Source organism: Bombina bombina, chromosome 5 (genome assembly GCF_027579735.1).
Source record: "Bombina bombina isolate aBomBom1 chromosome 5, aBomBom1.pri, whole genome shotgun sequence".
Classification (NCBI taxonomy): domain Eukaryota; kingdom Metazoa; phylum Chordata; class Amphibia; order Anura; family Bombinatoridae; genus Bombina; species Bombina bombina.
Genome location: NC_069503.1, coordinates 137,899,625 through 137,917,656, shown reverse-complemented (window position 1 = coordinate 137,917,656; position 18,032 = coordinate 137,899,625). Strand labels below are relative to the sequence as shown.

Here is an 18,032-nt window from a genome sequence, read left to right as displayed (position 1 = left end):
ATCTATGTTGAGGCTTGCAAGAGAATGACTGAATATGGCAGTTAGGGGAGGAGCTATATAGCAGCTTTGCTGTGGGTGGACTCTTGCAGCTTCCTGTTGGGAAGGAGAATATATTCCATAAGTAATGGATGATCCGTGGACTGGATACACTTAACAAGAGAAACCCCACTTTCTTAAAAGGGATAGAAAGGTAAAAATTGAAATGTGCATCGGTGCATTAACATAGAAGCATTTTTACTATACACTTCCATAAGCAAAAATGCCTCTAGTAAATGTTATTACTGCTTGTAAGTCATATATGCACATATGCTTTCAGTAATCATACACCACACCTCAGAGAGTCAGCAGTGACTTGTATACTGAAGACAATACACAGAACCGTCAAAATGCTTCTATTTAAAACTGCACATTTCAATTTAGACCTTTCTATCCCTTTAAACTCTGCTTTCTGATTCTTTATTACAGATACCATTTTACCATATACTCTGAAAGTACTATATATTGGTATGGAGCAAACCAAAATGGTTTATGAAACATGCTCCGAGTCATTTTTGAAACCAATTAGTTGTACATATACAGCCTTAAAGGGACAGTCTACACCAGAATTTTTATTGTTTTAAAAGATAGATAATCCCTTTATTACCCATTCCCCAGTTTTGCATAACCAACACAGTTATAATAATATACTTTTAACCTCTATGATTATCTTGTATCTAAGCCTCTGCAAACTGCCCCTTTATTTCAGTTCTTTTGACAGACTTGCAGTATAGCCAATCAGTGCCTGCTCCCAGATAACTTCACGTGCACGAGCACAGTGTTATCTATATGAAATACGTGAACTAACACCCTCTAGTGGTGAAAAACTGTTAAAATGCATTCTGAAAAGAGGTGGCCTTCAAGGTCTAAGAAATTAGCATATGAACCTCCTAGGTTAAGCTTTCAACTAAGAATACCAAAAGAACAAAGCAAAATTGGTGATAAAAGTAAATTAGAAAATTGTTTAAAATTACATGCTCTATCTGAATCATGAAAGGTTATTTTGGCCTAGACTGTCACTTTAATTGTGCAAAACCCTATCTATGCCCATAACATTTATTTAGGTCTCCCCATAAAGTCAAGGATACAAGAGTCCCATCATGGGACACACGGGGTAAGTTCTGGACCACAGAAGAGGCCAATCTGTCCCAAAAGGCTGTTCCCCTAGCAGAGAGATGGATATTACTCCGTTGTACAGAAAACGATTACATAAATTATTTTGATATAGGCTTGTAACCTGCATATTAATGCGAAGAAATACTAAAGGACACATTTGTGTCTTAACTAAATTTAAGGGACATGATACTCAAATGGTATGCAGCATATCTGTAAAAAGCTGATAGAAAATATCACCTGAACATCTCTATGTAAAAAAAAAAAATGAAGATTTTGTACCTCAAAATTTCCTCAGCAGCCACATCCCATTGTAAAGGGATTTTAAGCAGCCAATCAGGATGCTAGTCCTAGGACTTGCAAGAGAACGCACATATGGCAATTACTTTGAAATATTGCGAGATTTCAGTAAAATCCCATAAGGTTCACAGTCACAGAAAACATGACATCAACACTGTTGATACATATTGGCTGTGTTTTTCTCTCATCTTGCAGCTGGGCAGTAGGTGAAAGATAACTTGTTTCCCTGCAACAGTTTTTTTCATCTGTATACAAATGATTTAAAGGTACTTTTACTCAGCAGTTTTAATGTCCAACATAATGGTTAAAAGGTACAGGCTACTCCAGAATGTTTATTTAAAAAGATAAATCCTTTATTTACCATTCCCCAGTTTTGCATAACCAACACGGTTATAATAATAAACTATTTACCTCTGTGATTACCTTGTATCTAAGCCTCGGCAGACTGCCCCCCTCATCTCAGTTCCTTTGATAGACTTGCATTTTAGCCAATCAGTGCTGAGTCATAAATAACATTGTGCTCACTCCCGTTTAGTTATCTATACGACACACATGAACTAGCACTGTCTAGCTGTGAAAAAACTGTCAAAATGCACTGAGATAAGAGGTGGCCTTCAAGGGCTTAGATATTAGCATATGAGCCTTCCTAGGTTTAGCTTTCAACAAAGAATACCAAGAGAACAAAGCAAATTTGATGAAAAAGGAAAATTGAAAAGTTGTTTAAAATGTCATACCCTTTTAGAATTTTGACTAGACTTTCCCTTTAATACCTTCCTATTGTTTTTCTTCCTGTGTCTGCAGCTCTCTTCAAAGCCATTCTCTCATTTTAATCATTTACAGGTGCAGATTGGTGAAGCGTTGCATCTGTACACTGAATGCCGTCATCTCAGAGCTATTCATGCACAGAAGCGATGCACAATTATAGATTAGTGATGCACTTCAGGTTAGCGCACACACACACACAATACACAGCGCACACACAATACACAGCGCACACACACAATACACACACAATACACAGCGCACACACAATACACAGCGCACACACAATACACAGCGCACACACAATACACAGCGCACACACACACACACACAATACACAGCTGAAGCTGTACATTTTTGCAGTGGCTGCATTGCTCTATTACTTACTGGCCTTTTTATATGTTATGTCATTTTTTTAACTTAGTATAAAAATTGCGAAAAAATGATAAAGCCTCAGCTCTATAGTGTACGTGTTAACCAGAACTGCACAATACAGCTGTGAAAAAGCCGCAACATCACTCATCTGTAAATGTTTACCACGTCTGTCACCAAGTGCAAGAATACATGCGCTCCAAGATGGCGGTGCCCAGCATAAAGATGCAGAGATTTATCAACCGCACCTGTAAAAGGGCTAAACTATAAACAGCTCTAAAGAAAGCACCAGGCACAGGAGGAAAAACATGGTGAGTAGTGACCATTCTGTTCAAGTCTTGCCCAGCTGTTTCATATCGCTTTAAAGGGACATGAAACAACATTTTTCATTCATAGTACAAAATTTTAAACAACTTTCCAATTTACTTCTATTTTAATTTTTGCTTAATTCTCTTAGTATTCTTTAAAGAAGGACCAGCAATGTATCATTGGGAACTAGCTGGATACATTGGTAAGTCAATGGCAAGAGATATATATGTGCAGCCACCAATCAGCAGCTAGCACCCAGCTCCTGAGCCTACCTTGTTATGCTTTTAAAAAGAGGATATCCAAAGAACAAAGCAAATTAAATAATGGAAGTAAATTGTAAAGTGGTTTAAAATTGTATGTTCAGTCTAAATCATGAAGCATTTTGAATTTCATGTCCCCTTAAGCTCATCTTGATCACATGGGGCAACTGCTCATACCCTGTGAATAAGCAACAGGGATCAAGACATAAATATCATGTACACTAATTCTATAATGAATATGAAACAACATTATTTGTTATGCATAATGGGGTAGTTGTCCCATAGAAAATAAAGCTATGTTTGTGTTGCATGTTTGTGCAAAACTGGTCTGAAATAAAATTCACTGATTAAAGGGACAGTCTACATCAGAAGTTTTATTGTTTAAAAAGATATATAATCCCTTTATTACCCATTCCCTAGTTTTGCACAACAAACACAGTTATATAAATACACTTTTTAGGGGGGCGGAGCTGGCCACAGCTAAGATGGCTGCTTAAGCACAGAGCTCCGTATCGGGGACCTACAAAAGACTTGAAGTCATCAAAACGGGCATTTGCGGCAAAAGCCGCTCACAACAGCTTGAGAAAACGACCGTGATCACAGAGATCCCACCTAAACTACAATTGGCCATCGGCACAACAATCCGTTGCAGAGGCCCGATACAGAGACCTGTAAGGCATGGGTCTAGGAGCCACTTGGGCGCAACTACACAGACGCATCGCCGGTCACACGCTACAGTCTCCCTTGAACTGTGAACAGTGTAAACGTAAGGTAACTCGTACTGCCCAATAAATCAGATCATAGAAAATAACTGATATAAGGCAACGATATAAGGCAACGACTCCTCCACAGCGGAATAACAGCATTGCTGAGAAGGGTTCAAAGGCAGAGCCTAAATTCTAGCACTACCCTGCCGATGTGACATAAGTGCACATTGTCACCACAGCACTTTTTGACTGTATTGTGATTCTTTTGCTGGCCTACATTAAGGAAACACGGTACTGCATAAAGTACTTCAGCACTAAATTATCAATAATGGCTACAAAGAAAGGTGTTAAGCCTGCAAAAAATGCACATAGCCCCTCAACTAAAGGGCAAACGGTGAGCTCCTTTTTTAATTCAGCAGAGCACAAGAGCCAAGAACGTATACACACCAATAGTATCTCTCCATTAAAACTCAATCATTCCCAGAATTTGGATGAAACAGACATGGCGGACCAGACACAAATCCCTACTCGCATACTATCCTCCTTAGCATCTACACAAGATCTTGCTAAGATTGTCAGAACCTGTATACGGGAAGAACTGCAAGAACTTAAACAGGATATGCAAACCCTGGGGTTTAGGGTTGAAGCCCTGGAAGATCAAGGAGATATAATATGTGAAGATCTCACTAACATGAAAGGCATATTGGATCAACAGGCAGAGCTAATATACTTCCTACAGGACAAGCTGGAGGACCTTGAAAACAAAGGTAGGAGATAGAAAAGAATCTGCGGTGCTCCTGAATCTGTGCTGCCAAAAGGACTTCCCAGTATACCTCTCCACTCTTTTCACACATCTGCTAGATGATCCAAATGAAGCTACGATTCAGTGGGTAACGGCGCATAGGGCCCTAAGACCAAAACCACCTGACAGAGCCCCACCGAGAGACATCATAATCAAGTTTAAAAACGTCCAAGAGAAGGACAATATAATGGCTTCAAGAAAGAAACAACCAATAAGATTACGAGGAGTTGTGCTTCAATTTTATGCTGATCTCTCGGTCAGAACATTACAAGGAAGGAAAGAATTATCTCCTCTGACTACGCTTCTAAAGAATAGGAAGATCCCAATCAGATGGGGATTCCCTTTTCAACTCCTAGTAATCCACAACGACAGAAGAATATTCTGCTCTGGCCCATCAGAAGTTGAACAATTCTAAAAGATGCTGGACATTGACCCATCAGACATACCAGTAATAAGCCCTATTCCTGTACAAGATGGCACAGAGAATACACAAGGGAAAAAGAAAAGAGCTTGGGACATAGTGCCCCCACGGAAAAAGGGGAAGACGTTGCCCGACTCTGCTGCCACGTTCAAGGAAGAGTAAAACTGTTGCATCAAACCCTGAAACCTCTGGAGAAGATACAGCCTCAGAGCCGGAAACTCCCTGAACATGGGTATTCCTCTGCTTCTACATAAAATGAAACTTTGGTAAAATTATTGTTTGTTTTAACGGAAGATATAAATGTTACACCTAAGAGATAATACCCTTTACAGGGTGAATCCTTAACCCTACCAGATAGTCCCATACCTTTATAGCGCTCATGACACCATTTGACTAATACCAGTCATGAAGGTAGTGCCACATAGCCCTGCACCTTGTCCCACCTGTACGAAGGTCACCCAAACCACAACCCTCTACTTTCCTCTACCCTAATTAACTTCGAGCTATGATGTTTGCATATTATGCACTAATGTTTATTTAAAATGTTTTTCTAGTTAACCGTTTGTTAAACTTCTACAAAGACTGTTACATGTTGTTTCAGATACATGCTGATTTATGTCATTGGTATAACCATATCTACTACGACATCACATATGATTACATTAATGATGTTGATATATCGCTTGAGTATGGTTACAATCTCCTACAGTTATGCATTCATACTGTTCTTAAATGCTGGCCATACACAACTACAATAACCTTAATAAATGTGCCCCCCCCTCTTAAGTAATGACCACTATGTCACATAATATAAATATCTCCCAAAATGTCAAGGGATTCAACATCCCCCAAAAACGATCTATGGCACTGCTTGATATGCACAAACGGCGAGCAGATATATTATTTTTACAGGAGACGCACTTTCAAAAACATAAAGAACCTAAATATTATGGCCCATAACTCATTTGCACAAAAAAAGAAAAGAAAAAAAAGAAGTGAGCATACTAATAAATAAAAATATAGCATTCCAACATATTCAAACATCTAAAGATGTTTAGATGTTTGACCTATTATATGGGACACCAGTAACACATCAATCTACTCGCCAATATCAAAACATACACCTTTCTTCCGTATGATGTTCTATAAACTCTTAGATTTCGCTAAAGGAGTCATAATACTGGGGGAGGACTTTCATTTCCAGATACAGCCACTATTAGATAGCTCCAACCCTAACTCCTGTGTTTCCCCCAAAACAGCCCAATTCCTCTGAAAGATGTTAAGATAACATAATCTGGCAATACTTTAAAAATGGCAAACGAGATTACACTTTTTTCTCAACCCCTTTTAAAACATACAGCAGATTAGACTATCTCTTGTCTAATCAAGCAGGATTAACCTATATAACCAACTCACTAATTAGACCGACCTCATGGTCAGACCATTCAGCTATGCTATTGCAATTAAAATGGCCAAACACTAGAAATACCAAAGTTCAGTGGAAGCTGAATGACTCCTATTAGAAACTGAGGATATATGTGAGAATTTAACTAAATCACTTACAGAATTCTTTGAAATGAATGCCACACCAAATGTATGCAATTTTACACTATGGGAAATGCATAAGTGCTTCATGAGAATTTATAAAACTTAAAGCCTACAAACAAAAATTGTCCCGACAATATTATTTAGACCTAACCAAACAACTTTCCAACATAAAACTTGAACACAAAAAGAAACCTACTGACCTAGACATTTTAACAAACTTACAAGCATGTATTAAAAGAACTATTAGCCCAAGAACAACAAACAATACTACAAAGGTATCAGCAAATGTTCTTCTATGAGGGTATCAAAGCAGGGAAAATGATAGCCAGATACTTAAAATCCAAAAAATGTAAATATTTTATTCATGAACTGAACACCATTGACAAACACAAAATACTCACTACCCCTGGGATAATAAAACAATTTCGGGACTACTATTATTCACTATAGAAAATCAATCAGACCTAGAATTTTCTAGATATGTGGAGAGGTTTATTTCGATTATACCAACTTTAACTACAGAACAAATAACAGAATTAGATATGCTGATCACTATGACAGAACTGACGCCATAAAGAAACTGAATACAGGTAAAAGCCTGGGCCCTGATGGATTTTCAGTACGCTATTACCAGACCTTCAAAGATATATTAACTCCTTACCTCCTAACCCTCTTCAATAAAGTTGGAAATGATAACCCTTTCCTCCAAAGCATGTGGTAGAGGCACATATCACTGTTATACCCAAACCCGGTAAACCCCCCACTTCCCCATCCAATTTCAGGCCCATATCTCTACTAAATGTAGATGTTAAAATATTTGCAAAAATATTCCCTACCCGTATTAACAGAGTATTTACAAATCTAATCCACACCAATCAAGAAGGATTTACACCAAACCGTGGAGCCAGGGATAATACCATAAAAATAATTAACCTTCTAGACCATGTTACTCAACACAACATACCAGCAATATTCCTATCAATAGACGCGGAAAAAGCCTTTGATAGGCTCAATTGGGGATTCTTCAAAGCAGTAATGTACAAATTTGGATTTGGCTCATCAATAGTTGGGAAAGAAATCCTCAACATATCTCGCAAGAAATACAGCAAGCCTTTCGCTATCAACTCAAGACCAAACTCATAAAATATTTAGGGATCCAAATTTCAGAGGATAAAAATAGATTATATACACTAAATTATTTACCATTATTACAAAATATTAAACAAGAACTTCAAAATTGGGAACATAAATCTATTACATGGTCGGGCCGCATAGATTCCATTAAGATGATGATCCTACCAAAAATACTTTATATACTTCAGGCACTATCTATGCAAATACCCGAACACTACATACGTACTCTTCAAAAGTCTATAAACACCTATATTTGGTCCAACCACATGACTAGAGTTTCAATGAGAACTATGTACATGCCCAAAAAGAAAGGGGGATTGGGAGTCCCCAACCTTGCATTCTATAAACTCGCCACCCACTTACAACGTATTGTGAACTGGAGCAAAAATGAAAAAGACAAAGAATGGATAAAGTTGGAATGCTCTTTAGCTAATTCTACTAGCCTAAGTGGTATCTGTTGGTCACCAATAACGCAGCAAAAAGCCATAAAAAACACATCTACCCTGACTTCTTAAAACCTTAGAACACGGGAAAGCTATTACCACAACCCCAATTATCAACATTGGACAAAACCAATGCACCGAACCAGTCATATTCAATTCATACCTTAATTCCTTACTATACGGTCTTAGAAAGTGGTAAATTACACCCTAGGGCTGACTTGCTATGCCTCAACATATCGACCATTGGTACATATACCACCAATTGAGTCATATTGTATCCTCCCATCCAGAAAGATCTAACATAACCAGGAACCTGACACCGTTAGAGAATTTATACTATAGCCCCACTATTACAAAAGGATACTTGTCCATAACTTACAAACTAATCCTACAGGACAAGCTACGAACGTTGCCCACATACAAGAAATGGGAAGAGGAACTAGACATTACACTTACTGAAAAAGATTGGCTCACCATCATTTCACGGATGAACTCCTCATCCTCTTCCATGAGAATTCGTGAAACAAACATGAAATTCCTTAGTAGGTGGTACTATACGCCACAAAGATTGACTCAAATATACCCAAATACTAACGATCTTTGTTGGAGAGGATGTAGGCAAGTAGGTTAGCCACTACACATTTGGTGGAAATGCCCAAATATTACCAAATTTTGGTCCCTAATAATTGATGAAATAGGTAAAGTACTCAAAACTGATATTCCCATGGACACCATGATCTGCCTCTTCCACAAACCTGTAAAATTGAGATGCAAACTCAGGTCTAAACTCCTAACTCCTAAACTCTCGATAGAAGATTGGGTAACACATGTAAACTTAACACTGTCATTAGAAAAACACCATTATTTCTAATTATGTAAATTAGAAGACTATTACTCTATAAAATTTATTTGGGAGGAATATATTCATTCTACCAGTGACTAAATGATGTTCATTATATCAAATGTACTGCCAGTTAATGACAGAACAGTATTGATGACATATTGAATTGTAATTTTGAAACGGATTAATAAAAATCGTTTAAAAAAAACAAATACATTTTTTACCTCTGTGATTACCTTGTATCTAAGCCTCTGCAAACTGCCCCCTTATTTCAGTTCTTTTGACAGACTTGCATTTTAGCCAATCAAAGCTGGCTCACCTGAACTCCCCGTGCAGAAGCACAGTGTTATCTATATGACACACATGAACCAACACCCACTAGTGGTGAAAAACTGTCAAAATGCCCTAAGAGAAGAAGCGGCCTTCAAGGGCTTATAAATTAGCATATGAACCTCCTAGATTTAGCTTTCAACTAAGCATATCGAGAGAACAAAGCAAAATTGGTGATAAAAGTAAATTGGAAAACTGTTTAAAATTATGTTCTCTAGGCCCCCACCCTCGTGGATCTGTTCACAGCCTATTCCGAAGGGGAGAAAACCCCCTCCCCGGAATTTCTATCGGCCTCTATCACATTAATCCATAAAGCGGGAAAAGATTCTCTGCTTCCTGAGTCGTATAGGCCGATTTCTTTATTGAATTCGGACTACAAGATCCTCACCAAGCTGTTTGCTGAGAGACTGAAGTTCATTCTGCCCAATATCATCCATGAAGACCAGACGGGCTTCATGTACGCACGCTCATCGACGGTTAATGTGCGAAGGGTTTTGCAGATTGTCCAACACTTCTGGACAGGTAACCACGCCCATAGGGAAGATAGACCGGAGGCCTTTCTGCTATCCCTGGACGCGGAAAAGGCCTTTGACCGTGTGGAGTGGGATCATCTGTTCCACACCATGGCTCTAGCCAACTTCACTGGTCCCTTCCTTACCCTTATCAAAAATCTCTATCAGTCACCAATGGCAAACGTACTAGTGAATAATATATTCTCTCCCAGCCTTCAACTGCACAGGGGTACTAGGCAGGGGTGCCCTCTGTCACCCCTCCTTTTCAATTTAGCCTTGGAGCCATTGGCCATCAAGCTCCGTCAAACCTTTCCAGGTATCGATGTCGCAGGTGTCCCGCAGCACCTGGCTCTATATGCAGATGACATGCTCCTATTCGTGCAGGACCCCCAAACGCATCTACCTAGCATTCTGCGAAACCTTGCCGAATTTGGCCTCTTCTCCGGCTATAAAGTCAACGTGCAAAAATCGGAGATTCTCTGGTTGAACCGCACTAGGGGCTCAGATATGAGGTACCCCTTCTCGGTAGCTTCACAAGATATCACATATCTAGGTATTAGGATTTCGGCCAACCCCAACAAACTATATGCTAATAATTTGACCCCTGTCTGCGCGAAACTTAGGGCTCAGATGAACAGTTGGAGATCTCTCCCACTTTCGTTGTCGGGAAGGGTGGCCCTACTTAAGATGGTGGTACTCCCTCGATTACTCTACCCATTGCTCATGCTCCCCTTACTTGTGAACAAATATGATATCAAACTCTTAAATTCGGCAGCGAGAGCCTTTATTTGGCAGGGGAAAAAATCAAGGATCTCAAGAGACAAGCTTAGCTTGCCCTTTCTTCATGGAGGTCTGGCGCTTCCAGATTTCCGGCTATACAATTGGGCCGCACTGATCCGGTTGGTGGTGGATTGGCAGGTTGGCACTGGATATTTTTGTAGTATAAATCTAGAACAAGCGGTGCTGGGCGATGTCTCTTTCGCCTACCTTCCACACGTACCAGACACTAGATCCCTAAGACCCTGGGCCTTAACATGCTATACAAAGACCCCTTAAAGGCCTGGTTACTGGCACACAAATACCTGGGTAAAACTTGCCATGCCTCCCCCTACTTACCGATTAGAAGAAACCCAGACTTCCCGGCAGGTTCCGAGACCCTGCCTTTTCGCATTTGGGAGACGCAGGGACTGTCTTCGCTTAAACACCTGTTAGATCCATTATCAAAAGCAATCAAAACATTCGGAGCCTTGCAGAGAGACTACAATATACCTAGGACACATTTCTATGCCTATTTACAGGTTCGCTACTATGTGGGGGCGCTGGTCAGAGACGGTACAGACTTTTGGGAGGGTTCTCCCTTCCACCTTTCTCAGACACTATACACCATGGGTAGGTTCTCGCTTTCGGAAATCTACCAGACACTTCTACAGCACCTTTTCACTTCTCATCAGTCTTCGATACAGACAGGTTGGGTTAGAGAGGGTTTGAGAGAGGTCTCCTGGGTAGAGGTAAGGAACAGCTTGGAAAAGACCAGGAAAGCTACTTTGTCAGCCTCATACAGGGAATCCCAAATACGTTTTCTCCACAGGGCCTACCTCACCCCAAGGACACTGGCAAAGTGGGCTCCGTCCTCACCGAACAAGTGTACTAAATGCGCCTTAGCTAACCCCGGGCTTCTCCATTGCATATGGGAGTGCCCCCCAATTAGGCAATACTGGGGAAAGATACAATTCTGGCTGAGAAGGCGGTTACAGATACAGATTGACTTACTCCCTGAGACTATAATATTTCTGTTGTGGGATGAGAGGCTCCGACAACAAGACTCAGTACTGAGCCTAATTATCTTAGTGGCTAGGAAACACTTACTACAACATTGGATAGCAGACAAAGGTCCCTCTTTCAGGGGTTTCAAAAATTTGCTAAAATCACAAATTTTCATAGAACAGATGGACGTGAGAACCGATGTTCAGAATAGATTAGGCAGGTTCCTACGTAAATGGCGCAGACTTATACTCACTTTCAAACTGGAGGTCCAGAGGCTTATCCTCAGACCTTTCAGGGATTCGGTTGCCTTCATGGAAGACGCACTTAGAGGAGACTGGGACCACCTACTCAACTAAAAATCTATAGGGGATATCAGGTCAAACTCTATAACTTACCTGTACTTTTGCCCTCCCCCCCTCCCCTACCACTAACACTACAATATCCCCTCCCCCCCTTTTTTTTTCTTTTTTTTTTCTTTCTTCTCCCAGCCAGGCCTCAGCACCCCAATGGTCCTTTCTCACAAGGTCCGTAATGATTACCTCTGATAGAGGTTTTACTATTTGTACTTGTTAGCTAGAGATATACTGTTTAGTTAGTTAGGTTTATGGTTTTGTTTGTTGTAAAGAAAACGGAAAAAATATGTGGAGTCTGGGACTAGGACTTATGCAACACTGCTGTGCCCATTTTTTGATATAAACGGAAATCTGATTTTCAACTGTTATCTTGACCCAGTAAATATCATGTTAAATTTGGAACTTGTACTTTACCCGAGGTCTTTGAAATGAATATCCACTTCCTGCTGTAATGTGACAGTATCATGTACTTTTGTTTTATGTGTGCATTTTGTCCTCCCGAATAAAAATGATATTTCAAAAAAAATGATGTTCTCTATCTGAATCATGAAAGTTTATTTTGGACTAGACTGTCCCTTTAATAAGCAAAGTTCCCACAGTGACACCCACCCTGTAAGAGTAAAAACAAAAAAAAAGTGTTTGCGCATCTGTTTTACAATGTTAAAATGTAATCATTTAGCTGCAAATAATACCCAACTCAAATGCCCCTTTAAAAGGGACAGTCTACACTAATGTTATTGGTTAAAAAGATAGATAACGCCTTTACTACCCAATTCCCCAGCTTTGCACAACCAGCATTGTTATATTAATATACTTTATAACATTTAAACGTCTAAATTTCTGCCTGTTTCTAAGCCACTACAGACAGCCTCTTATTACATGTTTTATTATTAGCTTTTCACAACAGGAGACTGCTAGCTCATGGGAGCCATATAGATAACATTGTGCTCATGCCCGTTGGATGTGTTCAACACAGCACTAATTGGCTAAAATGCAAGTCAATAGATAATAAATAGTCACAGTCATGTGATCAGGGGGCTGTCTGCAGAGACTTAGATACAAGGTAATCACAGAGGTAAAAAACTATATTAATATTACCTATTTCTCAGTTTTGCATAACCAAAGGGAAATTATACACATTTCTTTGCATAAATGTTTTGTAGATGATCTATTTATAAAGCCCATAAAGTTTTTTTTTTTTTTTTTAAATGTATAGTTTTGCTTATTTTTAAATAACATTGCTCTGATTTTCAGACTCTTAACCAAGCCCCAAAGTTTTATGAGAATACCGTCAGATACCTACTCCAGTTGCTTCTGTTTGTGTAAAGAGTCTTTTCATATGCAAAAGAAGGGGGAGGGGAGAGTGTCTTATTTCCCACTGGCAGTGGGCTTTCCGGCTACCTTGTTAACAGAGCTAAACAGAGCTTCTAAGTAAGTTTTTAAACAATTTATACTGGATTTTTATATCAGTATCTGTGCATCTTATTCTTTATAGTAATGTCTATTACATGCAGTTATATGAAAAGTAGTGTATACTGTCCCTTTAACAGGACAGTCTACTCCAAAAATGTTATTGGTTAAAAAGATAATCTATTTAGCACTAAATAAATGCTAGATACAATGATGATTTTAAAACAAAGATCAGCCTGATAACAATGTGCAGGTGAAAAACTTTAGTCCCCATAAACAAATGGGTGCTGCCATGTTGTAACCAAGGTTTCCATAGATTTAAAATGTTGTAATATCGCCTCTCCTGAGGCCAGTTAGGAACCGTTATAAAATGGCAGCCTCAGAGTTTAATGTCCCTTTAAAAGGTATATTACAGGGACACTCAAGTCAAAATAAACTTTTATGATTTAGAAATGTAAGACACTTTCCAATTTACTTTCATTTAAATTCACAATTTCTAGGGGTACACACTCCTACTAAGCAGGTGCACAAGCTCACAGGGTATACGTATACTTGATTGGCTGATGTCTGTCACATGATAAAGGGGCCGGAAAATTGGAGAAAAAAATCTACTGCTTATTTGAAATTCAGAGTAGGTGTTAAATCATTGTCTTTTTATTATGCACTTGTTAATTATGCAATTCTACTGCAGTGAGTGGTCCTTTAAACAGTCAGTGCTTCTTTGATAAAAACAAATATGTATGTTAAAGGAACAGTCTACTCCAGAATTTTTATTATTTAAAAAGATAATCATTTTATTAACTATTCTCCAGTTATGCATAACCAACACGGTTATGTCAATATACTTTTTACCAATGTGATTACCTTGTATTTAAGCCTCTGCAGACTGCCCCCTTAGTGCTATTTACAGACTTAAGTTTTAGCCAATCAGTGCTGATTCAAATAACTCCACGGAAGTGAGCATAATGTTATCTATATGGCACACATGAATTAGCAGTGTCTAGCTGTAAAAAAACTGTCAAAATGAGATAAGAGGCAACCTTCAAGGGCTTAAAAATGAGCATATGAGCCTACCTAAGTTTAACTTTCAACAAAGAATTTCAATAGAACAAAGGAAATTTGATGATAAAAGTAAAATGGGGAAATAAAATTCCTATGGGAAGAGTATCTGCATTTGCACAGACGACATGGTACAAATATGCCTTCGCATTAAACGCAGGTCCCTATTATTGTTTTCCCTCCATAGAGACGAGTAATATTGGCCTCTCTCCCCTCTCCATTTCTCATACCCCCCTTATCTTCTATTCTTTTCTTCTTACCTGCCTTGAAGTATCTAACGTCACTAACCATTTCTCTACCCACCCCTAAAAATTAATTTGGCACCTCTACTAAGTTATTCACATCCACTGGTTTTTCCTTATATCATAAAAAAATACATTTAAAAACGGAGATAGTGTGTATATTACAGTAGAAATGTGTTCTACATCGTAGGAGTTCAGAGACTGTTTACATATCTTACTAGCTACCCCTTTATAAATACTGTTTGCATTATTTGCTTTTCAAAGCTACAAACACCTGCTTTTGCCTGCAGAACGCTAAAGGATATTTACATTGCATATAATGTTCCTGACCGGTGTAATCCAATACTGTGTAAAGAAAAGACAAACATACACTATTGATGCATATGAGAACAAGCTTGCTCTTCATTCTGTTCTGTTTGTGGGGTTTCATTGAGTAGTGCTAGACTGATGGTGGGTGCCATCCCAATATACGTGCAAGAAGGGAAACTACATATAATAGGTTGGTGTGAAATATCTGAGGCTGTTTGAGCTGGAACTATTAAATGTTATATTTAAAAAGAACATTAGTGCAATTTAAAGTTAGAACAGAAATGCTGACTTTAAAGGGACACTAAACACCTGCTTAAAAATTTCTAAACTGTTTGTGAGGAATCAAAATAAACTAATACTCTGTTCTCAATGCTGTATATTCATCTTACTACAAGCTCTTCAAGAAGACTCTTCATATTTTCTATGCTTATCCACAGCTTGTATTTTCCTATCTATGGTGCCATCTTGTAACGTGCGTTCCACACAGGCACTGCAGTCACATGACACGTTCTTCTCTCACTGATGTAACTTATTGAAGGCAGCCAAATTGTCCTCATATACTGCAATGCATTACAGTGAATGAGCATTGACAAAGTTTTATTTTATATGTGTAATACAGTGCTTCTTATTTTATATAACGTGTTTTCAACATGGTACGTGCCATGAACAGATCGCCACAGTCTTTGTTTCACTCACTGTTTATAACTGAAAGAAGCAATCACCAGCCCGATGTTCAGTGGCCGAGGGGAGGAGTCTTCTTGAAGAGCTTGTAGTAAGATGAATATACAGCATTGAGAACAGTGTATTAGTTTATTTTAATTCCTCAGAAACAGTTAGTTCAGAAAATCTTAAGCAGGTGTGTAGTGTCCCTTTAAGGGACACGAAACCCAAACATTTTCTTTCGGGATTTAGGTAGAACATACAATTTTAAACAACTTTCCAGTTTACTTCTATTATCAAATTTGCTTAATTTGGTGGTATCATTTGTTGAAGGAGCAGCAATGCACTACTTGTTTCTAACTAAACACATGGGTGAGCCAATGACAACTGGTATATATATGCAGCTGCCAATCAGCAGCTAGAACCTAGGTTATTTGCTGCTCCTGAGCTTACCTAGGTAAACCTTTCAGCAAAGGATAACAAGAGGAGGCAAATTATATAATAGAAGTAAATTGGAAAGTCGTATAAAACTGTATGTTCTGTCTAAATCATGACTGTCTAATTATGACTGCCCCTTTTAGTTATGAGGCTTGCACAATGTGCAGAGGGTGAAGAATAAAGATGCTGTAAAATATTCATGAAGGGGAAATGATTTAAACGTCAGACTTGTATAACCCAGAATGTGCAAGTTATTGGGCAGCAGCAGAAATAGGGGATTTGGTTTGTGTGTACTCACTATAAAAAGCCATACTTACCTTCTGCGGACCTGGGCCATGTGGAGAAACTTCAGCGCAGGCATGGGGCACACAGACCTTATCAGTTCCCAGGGCTCAAGACCAACGCTAACAGCACTAACAGGACAAGACGAGAAATGACTGGCACAGAAATAGACATACAGTGATACACAACTATGTTTTAGTATTAAAGAAATAAAAAGTATAGGTAGCCAAAATAATTAACAGAGACCAGTGTGTACTGTGTGTTACCCATAGAAAGGCCTAGTTGCTTTTAACCCCTTCACGCCTAAATATGGTTATTTTCTGACAATTAATATGGTTTTTCTTTATAGTTTGGCATCAGTAGCCATATTATTAATAAACTCACTATATTTTTTAAATACATTTCACCAAGGATGTGTTGTGTGAGAGATATAAAAATGACTTAGCAAAGTATAGATTAAAGGGATAATTCAGATAGGGCATGTCATTTTAAATTACTTTCTAATTTACTTTTATCAAATTTGTTTTGTTCTCTTGTTATTCTTAGTTGAAAGCTAAACCTAGGTAAGGTCATATGCTAATTTCGAAGCCCTTGAAGGCCGCCTCTTATTCGAATGCATTTGACAGTTTTTCACAGCTAGAGGGCATTAGTTAATGTGTTTCATATAGATAACATTGTGCTCATGCACGTGAAGTTATTTAAGAGTCAGCACTAATTGCCTGAATTGCAAGTCTGTCAAAATATCTGAGATAAGGGTACAGTCTGCAGAAGCTTAGATACACGATAATTACAGAGGTTAATGGTATATTTCTATAACAGTGTTGGTTATGCAAAACTGGGGAATGGTAAATAAAGGGATTATCTTTCTGTTTAAACAATAACATTTTTGGGGTTTACTATTATATTAAAGTTCTGTTCCTCTTTTATATGAATATAAAATAAGAGGTGCCCTGGATTTGGTAACGCTGCTTTTTTAGCTAGGTGTATAATATCATTGTTACAAATTATACTCATCATTTTGCTGATCTCCAAGAGTGGGTGACAAAAAAAATGCCAGTACTGTGTGATACCGAGTTGTGACCACTAATTCCATCTATGGAGTATTCATGAATTCCGGTATAACCAAACTGAAGGCTAATACTTTCTATTATACATTCGTATGACCCTCTAGGTATCTGGCGACTGCCACAGAAATAGCAATCACCTGTCTACTATGCAACATTTACTGGTGCATTACATAGACACTAGAAATCTAAACTAAGTACTAAAATGTGGCAATAAAACCATCAGACAGACAGAACAATATGCATATGTAACAAAGTAATGGGGGTGGGATATCTCCTCTGTTGCTCCCACAATACATGAGACCCCTAATGCAATGTACTACTGGGAGCTAGCTGAACACATCTGGTGAGCCAACCTAGGTATACTTTTCAACAAAGGACAAATAAACTTTGATAATACAAGTAGATGTTTAAATTTGACTTTCATGTCCCTTTGAGCACTGCACATAACCACTTAGATTGTAAGCTCTCTAAGGAGCACGACCCATAATTCTTCTGTCCAAGTCATGGCTTTATTTTACCCTCCACTGGTGCATTACAAATACATAATAATAATCATAA

At 38.5% G+C, this 18,032-nt stretch overlaps 1 protein-coding gene across 1 annotated transcript in view; it reads right to left on the bottom strand.

Moving 5' to 3' along the window:
• Positions 1-18,032, bottom strand: part of LOC128660096 (tubulin delta chain-like) — a 96,503-nt gene that overhangs the window by 14,000 nt on the left and 64,471 nt on the right. The window contains exons 8-9 of the mRNA XM_053713723.1: positions 16,443-16,538; positions 1,125-1,200 (exon numbers count right to left, since the gene is read on the bottom strand). Coding sequence (XP_053569698.1) covers positions 1,125-1,200; positions 16,443-16,538 — 172 coding nt within the window. The remainder of the gene's footprint in view (positions 1-1,124; positions 1,201-16,442; positions 16,539-18,032) is intronic.